General features: G+C 46.1%; 1 protein-coding gene across 2 annotated transcripts; it reads right to left on the bottom strand.

Annotated features, from left to right (window-relative positions):
- Positions 1–377: 377 nt before the first annotated feature.
- On the bottom strand, positions 378–8,818 carry LOC123578587 (leukocyte immunoglobulin-like receptor subfamily B member 4). Of its 2 annotated transcripts, none has more exons than XM_045441520.1 (9): positions 8,644–8,818; positions 8,376–8,411; positions 5,617–5,901; positions 4,908–5,195; positions 2,843–2,962; positions 2,719–2,761; positions 2,596–2,633; positions 2,261–2,313; positions 378–2,174 (listed from the first exon to the last, which is right to left on the bottom strand). In XM_045441520.1, the coding sequence occupies exons 1-9, from the start codon at positions 8,675–8,677 to the stop codon at positions 2,028–2,030; spliced, it is 1,044 nt and encodes a 347-aa protein (XP_045297476.1). In that variant the 5' UTR covers positions 8,678–8,818; the 3' UTR covers positions 378–2,027. The 2 variants fall into 2 exon arrangements, 1 of the variants encoding a protein (XP_045297476.1); XR_006702421.1 differs by having other exon boundaries at positions 2,123–2,174; positions 2,508–2,633.
- Between the last annotated feature and the right edge of the window lie 1,966 nt (positions 8,819–10,784).

The raw sequence follows: 10,784 nt of genomic DNA, 5'->3' as shown, positions 1-10,784 counted from the left end.
GGGTGCTTAACCAACTGAGCCACTAGGTGTCCCGATAAACAAACATCTTTTAAAAAAAGATAGAAACTTGGGTGCCCAAATATTTCCTTGTAACCTGACTCACTTTTCAGACACCACCTCCTTTGACCCTCACACAAGACTAAGCAGATACAGCTTTAGTCCTACTCAAATGGGAAAACCTGAGCTTAGAAGAAAACGTATTTTTCTACTTGAAGCGTGGATGCCGGGAGCTGAGTAATCGATCGATCACCTCTGGCTTAGCACATGCACACATGCATCCAGGTAATCGACGTCTTCTGTGATTTTTCTCTGCCCTGTGGTTCTCATTTCGTTTCTCCAGCTTCAAGGAGCAGCTCTGAAATCACAGTCCGTGCAAATTTGTTCGTGTTTGCAGAACTTTATTTTGCGTCTTGCAAATGTTAATGCTGTGGAAGTCATTCATCTTTCCACTGCACACTGGGGGTTTATGGACCACTCATATGTCTACAGCACAGTTACTTGCTTCAACACAGTAATCCCCACAGTGTCCTAATAAGGAACAGACACATTGTATCCAAATATCTCTATTGTGAACAATGCTGAGCTAAATATCATTCTGCAGACGCCCCTATGGACACATGTGAGAATATCTTTAAATTATGTTTACATTTCCAACAGGAAATTGCCCAATCTTTTACTCACGGCCAAATGGAACTTCAGACTCACTGTACTAGTTCCTTCTCCCAGCAATACAAGAAGGTGCCCACACGCCCAAAACCTGAGGTGGCCCAGCCTCCTCATCTTTGCCAGTTTCTTTTCTCTAATGCCTAAAGAGGTTAAGCATCTCATCACCTGCTCACCTGAGCTTGGAGTTTCCCTTCTGTAAATTAAAATTCCAGCTTAAATTAAATTAAATTCCAGCTTAAAGAAGAATGTTTAAATGTCTGCGCCATCATGCAGCTGGTGGTTGCCAAAGGAGAGTCTGAACCCAGGTGAGCTCATCTATTCCAGAGTCTAAACTCTCACCTGATAGCCCATCCCACCAAGTGTCAACCGTCCCTCCCTCCCCAGCATCATCCACATTGTTTCCTCCCCTCGGTTATTTCCATCAACGAACACACATGCTCAATCCCCCACTACTTCTCGTACCCCTCACTCCAAACCACCTCTCCGGTTCTCACTACACCTGCTGTTAGCTTTCTACTTTACTTCCTTTTGTCAAAAGTCACTGAAAAAGTTATTGTTCATACCAGCTTCCAGGGCCTCTCCTTCTCATTCATATATTTTTAAAAACTATGTCCTATTTATTTTAATTGCATAACTGAAAAAGAGAAATTCATCAAAACCAGGTGGAAACCATAAATCCCCCCTCCAAATGCCGTCTACACCATTCCCCTCCCCAGGAGGAACCGACCCATCCTGTGGCCAAATTGGTTGCAACTTGGTTCCCTCACAAAGAAGCTTCCTTATTCAGTTTCAGTACTTTGAAGGCTTCAACTCTCAGCGACACCTAGAACATTGTACCAAAATGCCATTAGGAATGTCCTCCGTGCCCGAACTGACTCTTATTTCTTGACTTCTTGTATTTTATACCAATGAGCGCTCTTTAAACATTCCTAGACATTGTGTCTGCTCAGTGACCCAAAGCATCCTTACACCTGTTCCAGTGGGTCACCCCCTTTGCTTTCCAAGGGTCAGATCATGGGCTTGCCTCACTCAATAAATCATGAGTCCTTGAGACTAAAAACTATATCTTCATAATATGTATATCCCCATCACAGATCCAAGGAAAGAGTTGACTTTTGTAAACATATCTTGAATAGGCAACTGAATGGGTAAATATACAAGGGACCAGGAATCTGTTGAGAGATATTTGATGGGGCCCAGAATTTCTTGACAGTTGACAAGTTGACTCCAGTCTTAAGTCCTTGGGGAGCTCCAAGGTGATGGCTAATGTTGAGGAACATGAGTAGGACACCCCATGGAGCTGACCTTCTTTAAGGAGCACTTGAACACTGGAGTCTACACAGCCAGTCCTGGCTCTAAACTCAGGACAAGTTGAGGGTGGCATACACACAGGGCTGGCCAGAGGAATCCTCATGGGTGTGGGAGAGTAGCGTGTCCACGTTCCCCCTAAGGGTTTCCTGGTGTAGCTGAGCATAGGTCACCTCCTGAGAGTCTTCCTCTATGGGGACCTGTCAGCATGGAGGTACAAAGTGAAAAGAGAACACCTGTGGAAGGTTACTGGGGCCGGAGAGTAGGTAGGTAAGGAGAGACTCACCTGCATAGCCATCTGTCTGTCCTTCTCAGGCTGGATGTCCTCTAAGACATCATCTGCAAGGAAAGATGTGGGGGTAAGCCTCCAGAAAGAGCCTTAAAACTACCCAGTCCTTTAATATGTATATACGTGTGTGTGTGTGTGTGTGTGTGTGTGTGTGTGTGTGTGTGTTGTGTGTATTTATTTCAGAGATGGTTGACTGAAACAGGGAAGGGCAGTGATGTCATGTCCAGTAAGGTGATGCCCCCACCTTGTCTGCTTCCTCCAAGTTGCCTTCTGTCTTCCCCAAACACATCCTTTCCCCACCCCAGCTGTTCCTCCTTCTCACTCCCCCTTACATTGATTTTCTTCCTGGAAATCCATGACTGGGAAGGAGCTGAGAAAGAAAAGATAGAAGTATTAAGACAAGTCTGAGAAATAAGGCGGAAGGTTTTCTACTGGGGGAGTCCAAATTTTCCTACCTCTTATACTTCACCTGGTTCTTGGTCTCACAATCAATGTTCCCTAAGGAGAGTCAGTAATCAGAGTCTTGGTAGGGGATCCACCAAGCCCTCTCAGGTTAACCCTCCCACCATCAGGACATACCATGTTTGACCCGATGCCAACATTGGTAAAAGAGAAAGAGAAGGAAGAGAAGAAGTAAGACAACGATGGCCAAGATCCCAGTCACAATGGGAAGGTGTCCATTTCCAGGAGCAGGTGGATCTAGGAATTAGGAAACAGTAAAGGTCTGTTTTTGAGCTCTTGCTGGATTAATTTATCCATTTAATAAACATTTAACGTTTGCCTTCCCTACATGAGGCAAGTTATTGGATGTTTGGGACACCATAGTAAACACGCCCAACAATAGAATCTATGGTCTAGAAGTATTTTTACACATAGAGATAAATTATAGGGCAAAACCATTTATGCCGAATTATATTTTTAAATAAAAGGGTTTCTTTGGGGATAAGCCCTGAAAGATAAGAAACACCTAGATCTCTGAAGTGCAGGGAGAATTGCCTCTAGACAGAGGGAACAGTGTAACATAGCCCAACTCAGAGGTGAGAAAGAGCCCACACACAGAAGGACGGGAAGAGTGGCTCAGAAGAGTCTGGGTTTAGGTCTAAATGTAATAGTGAACCACAAAGGGATTGACAAGCAAAGAGCTGTGTATTTTTTAAACACTGCATTTTCTGTGTGACACATGGATTTAAGAAGCCAGGTGGAAAGATAAGGCATCAGGGAATGTGCTGCAGGGTGTGGCTGTGTTTTAACAATGGGGTGGTGGGAGTGGTGGGAGAAAGAAGGAAATGGACCTGAGGAGTTTTCGAGGATAGAAATGATGACAGTTGAGGTTTGGTGATGGAGTATGTGGGCACTGGGAGCAGAAGAGGAGCATCAAATATTTTTGGTGACCTGATCATTGGAGAGGATGAATGGACCTTACTGTGATAGGAAGACCAGTATAAGGAGGAGATTTTGAGATTTACTGATTAAGAGCCTTCCTGAGATGCTTAATAGGTATCTGAGTAGATGTACAATAATCCATGGATATGAAACCCAGAGGAGCATTTTTGATGGGAGTGATAAGTTAGCAGCCATCAGCAGATACTGAACAACTAAAATGTATTATTTTTATTCTACACAGCACCCTGCCTGCAGGCTGGTCATGCACAAACTTCTCCAGTCACCACTACCCCCTTCTCTACTCTATCCCTGCCATTTGTTTATCAGGTCCCTAACTCCTTGTGTCCATCTGTCCATCCCTAATTCATGCACCCTCCCACAACTAACCTGTAGTTCCCAGAAGGCACCAGGCATGCTTGTCTCACACCCGTGTGTCTATCCCCTCTGCTCCCCATGCTCGGACGTGATCCCCTCCCTTGAAACCCTGAAAAGTGTCAGCCAGCCAGGAAAGTTATGGCTTACAGAACTCCACCCCCATCCACCAAGACAGCTGAGCTGCCCCTCTGCAGCGCCCACAGCCTTGTAGGATCTTGATCATAAGCCCATCTCGGACATTCTTCTGTAAATTTTCTGCATTCTCCATTGTGTTGGTGGCTGATGAGAGACACTCCTATGGTCCCAGAATCTTTTTTGGATGATGCAGGGCTTATGAAAATAGTCTTGGATGAAGAAACCAGTATGGCCCTTCCTTTCCCTTTTCTGTCACTCTCGCCTAGTGATGATACTCAGTCACCCACTCGCCTGCAGATGGAACTGCCTGAGGAAATGATCAAGGAGGGTGTAAAGGATGACCACGTGCCCACACACCCACCACTCACTCTGCTTCTCAAGAACCACCACCCCAGATCACAGAGCACTTTCGTGTAGATGGTTAAAGACCTTTCTTCCCGAGGAAAATCTGCCTATATCTATGCCAAGTTGTCCTAATAAATACTAAGTTTCAGGGTCTCTACATTGAATGGAGTGATCTTAGCAGGGGTCCTCTTATACAGTGCACAGGAAACCCCTCTTCCTCATTGCCTTGGTAGAGGCAACTTCTACCAACTCCGCTTTGACCTCAGTCTGTACTTTCCGATTGAGTATGTTCTTCTTTCCAGCTTATCTTACTCAGGCAATGTGGGAGAGATTCCCCACCCCAGACATCACAAGGGACATCCTTGAGCAGAGCGCAGAGGGCTAACAGTCCAGCCTCTTTCCTCACCTGTAACCAAAAGCTTAACAGGGTTGCTAGGCAGTGACCAGCTGTGAGGGTAGATTTTAGAAGAACCATAGCATCTATAGATACCCCCATGGGCAAGGGTCACAGGAGAGATCAGGAAGGTGTTATGGTCCTGACGTAAAAAATCCTGAGGAGAGACACTCCTTCCATCTTTAGTCAAATTAAAGATTTCATAGTACGGAGATGTTTCACAAAGGAGTGTCACGTTCTCTCCTGAGGTCACATTGGGGTCTGGAAGAGCAGTCAGGGAGGGTGTGTCCTTGTATACACCTGGAAGAGAAGAGAGCCTCTTAACATTATCAGGGAACCACACACAACACCACCATTCTCTTGTTGGAACCTAAAAGAAAGAAGGGAGAAGGTAGGTTGAAATTCAACAATTGTTCCTCTACAGGGATTATGAGGACAAGACAAACACTTTTCCATTTTCCCACAACCAGAGACCAGGCAGTGGCCATATATATGGAGAGGGAGCTTAGTATCTGTCCCCATGACGACAGTCCCCTGGGGACTCCAGCCACCTTCCTGAAGAGATATGGGACCACAGTCAGAACACAGAGATTTAGACCCAGATGGATAAGGTGGGAGGGCAGAGACAGAGGGCAGGGGTCCTATGATAGGGACACGTCGGGTCTAGGGTGGTGGGCAGCAGAGATAGGAGCTAAGGATGTGCCCTGGGGGTGTCTCTTACCTGTCACCACCAGATCCAATGGGTCACTGCGTCCTGACCAGACTCCTTGCTTCCAGTATATGCAGTAGTAAATTCCTGCATTGATGTATGTCACAGACTGGATGAACAACATGGAAACTCCCTGGGATCCATCTGAGGTTCTGTCGTACTGTGAGATGAAAGTTCCTATTCTAAGTAGCTGCCATCTGACTACTCCTGGAGGTCCCCTGCAGCGGATGGTCACAGAACTGCCCTGGGGAATCACAGCCCCGGGCAGTGCCCAGATGGAGGGCTGGGGTAATAATCCTGGAAGACAAACGGGACACGAACCCCAAACATGCTGATGTCAGGAAACACCTTTTCTCCGTCCCCAGGAGGCAAGAGACAAGTTCTATCAACTCCAGTTTGACCTCAGTCTGTACTTTCTAATTGATTTAAGTTCTTCTTTCTGGCTTATCTCTTAACTGAGGCAAAAGGTCTGGTGGGCAAAGCATCCCATGAAGGAAACAAAAACTATCTCCTCAAGCAATAAAGACCCTGTATGACTGACCCCAAGGCAGTGATCAACCTGGCCTTTACTGCCCAGCTGCGTGGCCCCACCAACCTCTGCCCCCACTTTCCTTATATAAACCTGGAAGTTTCTCAGTGCCCTGCAGATAGTCTGTGACATGTTAGTCTACTGTCTTCTCAGGGTTGGCCTCCCTGAGATAAATCCCTGTCCACCACTGCTTATGGCTCTGCCTTTGGAGTTTGTCAGTGGTGAGTGGCTGAACCTGGTCTTTTAGGGACCCCCAGAGCCAATATTTGAAATCCTTGCCTGGTGAAGGTGATTTGTCTCCCAGGACCCCACACTCTTGATTTCTGTCCTGCACACACTTCTCAGTCTGGTTCGCTGTTTCTCATCATCTCCAAGCCACTAAACTTTGGGATGCCTCTGGACTTGGTCCTTCAATCTGTTTTTCCTTTCTGTATGTACTCACTCCTGGGTTGTCCCAACGTGGCTTTCTGTCATCGGTCTATACATAGACATCGGTATATCCATAGATACTCGTGTAGTATTCCTGTGTGTCTCACACACACAATATAACCACTCACCAGAACTCTAGACTGACTTATCCAACTGTGAACTTCTCATGTACACTGGGAATTTTCAACTAGTTGTATCCAAATTAGAGTTCCTGATATATCCCCCAAAGATCCAATCCCACTTAGTCTTCCCCATCAATTTAAGAATAACTGGCACTCCTTGGCATCATTGCTGACTGGTTTCTCGCCACTGCTGGTGTCCTATTTGGAAATGAACGCTGTGGGTCTATGTTCTTATCACCTGCTGTTACCACCCCCGGGGTTGAGAAACCATTATCTCTCATCAAATCACTGCATTTACTTTGTCCGCTTCTTCTACAAAACTCCCCAACTGCTCCCCATGCCCTCGTGCAAACACCAAAGACTATGATCCTGTTTAATAAGTCCCATTAACTCAGTTCTCCACTCGCAGCCCCAATCGCCCCATGTCATTCTGAGTAACCTCTTGCCCTGCTCTACCAAGCTCTTGGCTCCCTGATCTCACCCCCCGACACACACACACACACACACACACACACACACACACAATATTCTCACTTGCTGCCCATCCTCCAGACCCACTGGCCTGCATCTAGATGACCAGCCTAGTTAGTTCCACATCAGCACAACCATATCAGCATTTGTTTCCTGCATGTAAGGGTCTTCTCCCTGATAGCTTCTGCCTCCCTTCCCTGCTCCAGACTTTACTGTAGTGTCCACATGGGAATGCCTTCCTCCAATGCACCTCTCCCCAAACACACACTTTCTGGGCCCCCCTTCATTCTTCATGTTTCTCTTTAGCATTAAACACCTCACATGTTATAGATCTTGGTTATCTATTTTATTAACATTATTTCCCTTCAATTGGAGGGCAAAGACATTTTTGGGCATTCAAAGCCCTTTCCTCTGACACAAAGTACAATGTGGAGGTCACACCAAAGGCTCAGTATATCCACAATATGAAGGAATTAACTTACCTCTTGGAGGAGTTCTAAGATTAAAATAAGATAACGTATGCAAAAGCTGAGAACAACACTCAGCAGGGGCAAAACCCCAATAAATTTTATGTGGCCATTGTTAATTTTACACAATGGTACCTCATCTGAGGCTGTTTTCTGAACTTGGCATGCCTTGTATCTTAACTGGTGCCACACTCTGTCATTATTTCATGTTCCAAAGGAGGAGGAACTCAGGGCTCAAGTACAGGAAATTACTTGCAAAAAGTCACAGGACTACCGAACGTTGCGGTCTTCGTTCTGCTTCAGGTCTGTCTCCTGAGCAAGGGTGCCATCCTTGTGAGCTGACCCCTCCTTAGAGAAGGGACCTGGAAGCAGCTGAGGGGTTGCCCAATGGAAAAGGACACCCAACACACCCAGTAGGCGACAGCCTCAGATCCACTGGGGACGTGAGGCAAGCTCCCCAGCTCTCTGCGTCTGCCTTCTAAGTGCCAGCCTTGGCTGTGTTTCCTCTCAGCGTTATTAAAGGACCTGGAGGTCCCCTTCTTGACTCACCCGTGCTGATAGGGAAGAGTCAGGCATCCGGAAGCTTTCTGGAGAAGGAAAAAGACTTCCCACCAAAAATGGGTGTGATGATGCGAATTTAAAAATTAGAACTGAGGAGGGTTAGTGAGGCGATGACACGGGTTGAAAGTTGGGACTCAACCAAAGCTGCCTAAGCTCAGCCCATGTCAGAACTGCTTAGGAGGAAACACTCACCATTTTTTGCCCAAATCCTTTGTTCCAGACAAAACACTGAAACAGAGAGACACCTGGTGAGAGAGGTCTACCCTAGAAACCAATGATCCCCAAACACCTGATACTGGACACCAGACCTGCATTCAATAGGAGAATGGTGACCCTACAGGTGATCTCTCTATAACCAACTGGCCCAGGACCTCCCAGAGAAGAATCCCATGGAAGGCACCTCCGTGTCTGCATTCTCTTCCCCTGCCACCTCCCGCCCAACCCCCTTTGCAACACTCACCAAGTCCCAGCAGGAAAGTGAACCCCAGGGACATAGCACTGGACCCACAGTGTTCTCAGCAGGACCCACCCACGGGTGGAGCAGCCTGGGGCTTTAAGCCTTCACACAGCGTGATGTGCACCTGCTAAACACAAAGAGCAACTCTGCTTTTGCAAGACATGGCTCTGCCTTTTGACCCTCCACCGGAACACTGGACTCAGGCAGGAGCTGCTCTGTGGGTTTCCTGCTGTAATCTCACAACCGCAAAGACGTTGGAGATGTGCGTAATGCTCCTAACAGTGACCCGTCTGTCGGCTACAGGACGTTGAAGAAGGTTTAACAAAAAAACAGAAGTGAGATGCAGTGAAAGAAGACTGAATCTAATATGTGGAAATCAGTGAAACTGTTATGGTTGGAGCCACAGACCTAAATCAGTCTTGAAAATTTGGTGGAGGGTAATGTAGAGCCAGGGAGTATGTCTGGGAGACTTGTGGACGTGGCTTCTCTGTAGTGATCATGTGTGTGAAAAGTCATGGAGTCAACTAAGTCATGGAGAAAATTTTTCCTGAATTACTGCACCTAAGAATGATGTCCTGACCAAAAAATCTCTGAGGGGGCAATCATCCCAGTTCACTTGAAAGGACTATTTTAATTTGCTTGGAATAGTCAATGACCTTCTTCTAATCTGAGAAATATGTAAATTCTTAGGCATTTGATATCTTATACAGCCTTTTTTATATATTTTTAATATTTATTTATTTTAAGAGAGAGAGAGCACAAGCAGGGGAGGGGAAGAAAGACAGGAAGACACAGAATCCAAAGCAGGCTCCAGGCTCTGAGCTGCCAGCACAGAGCCAGATGCGGGGCTCGAACTCACAAACCGTGAGATCATGACCTGAGCTTAGTCATGATCAGACGCTTAACTGACTGGGCCACCCAGGCATCCCGGCCTTTTTTTATATAAAAGGGAAAGTATATGTCTTTACTTCTCTTAAGATGTTTTTAATAGCAAGATGATTTCGTATAATAATCTGGTTTGGGGCACCTGGATGGCTCAGTTGGTTGAGCTTCTGACTCTCGATTTCAGCTCAGGTCATGATCCCAGGATTGTGGGATTGAGTCCCACATCAGGCTCTGTGCTAGGCATGGAACCTGCTTGGAACTCTCTCTCTCTCTGGTCTCTCTCTCCCTCTCCCTCTTTCTCCATCTGCCTCTCCCCCCTGCTCGCACACACTGTCTCTCTACAGCTTATTTTTGTGTCTGTAATTCAAAATGTGTGAATGATTGGGGCATCTGGGTGGCTCAGCTGGTTAAGCCTCTGATTTCTGCTCAGGTCATGATCTCACAGTTCTTGGGTTCAAGCCCCATGTCGGGCTCTGTGCTGACAGCTCAGAGCCTGGAGCCTGCTTCCGATTCTGTGTCTCCCTCTCTCTCTGCCCCTCCCCTGCTCATGCTCTGTCTCTCTCTCTCTCAAAAATAAATAAACATTTAATTAAATAAAACTTAAATTTAAATAAAATTAATTTAAATAAAACTTTAAAAAAAGTTTAAGATTCCTACTACAACCTCATGAAGTGCATGATCACAACTAGTCTTGCCTTTCAACAAAGCAATAGAGGTTAAAATTTACAAAACAACTCTTTCAGGCATTGGGTAACATGCAGTGTTGGATGATGATGCCCAAAAGACGGAAACAAACAAGATTGGCCATATAATTGCTCACGTTCTGTGCTTATACTTGATCTTAGCCAAAAGCCCGAGAAACGATGTCGTTCTGTGCTTATAAGTGTAGGGTACAGTGATATCCCTGAGTCATAAAGCTGCTGCCACAATGGAGTATAATCAAGTGGACTGAGGGAAGCATGACCCAGCCCCGGGAGGCAGAGCACATGTGAAGGTCAATGTGGATATTATGGACAGTGGTGAGATGGTAGCCTTTATTCTGGGGACGTTACCATGGCATGTGGCATTATTGAAGAAAATGCCCAGGCAGTGTGATGAATCAAGACTGCAAAGGGGAGGGCCAATGACCTTGTATCATTTCCTTTGCCCTTGTGGATAATATATCCAGAAATCACTAGTAAATCAACTATTGTTAGAGAAACACAGGCTGGATCTAACATTGGTGTCATCATCTGACAAGGAGAGGTAGGGCTGAAGGA

The sequence above is a fragment of the Leopardus geoffroyi genome, chromosome E2 (assembly GCF_018350155.1).
Source record: "Leopardus geoffroyi isolate Oge1 chromosome E2, O.geoffroyi_Oge1_pat1.0, whole genome shotgun sequence".
Lineage (NCBI taxonomy): Eukaryota > Metazoa > Chordata > Mammalia > Carnivora > Felidae > Leopardus > Leopardus geoffroyi.
The sequence above is the reverse complement of the archived record's forward strand: the minus strand, read 5'-3'. Positions and strand labels throughout refer to the sequence as shown.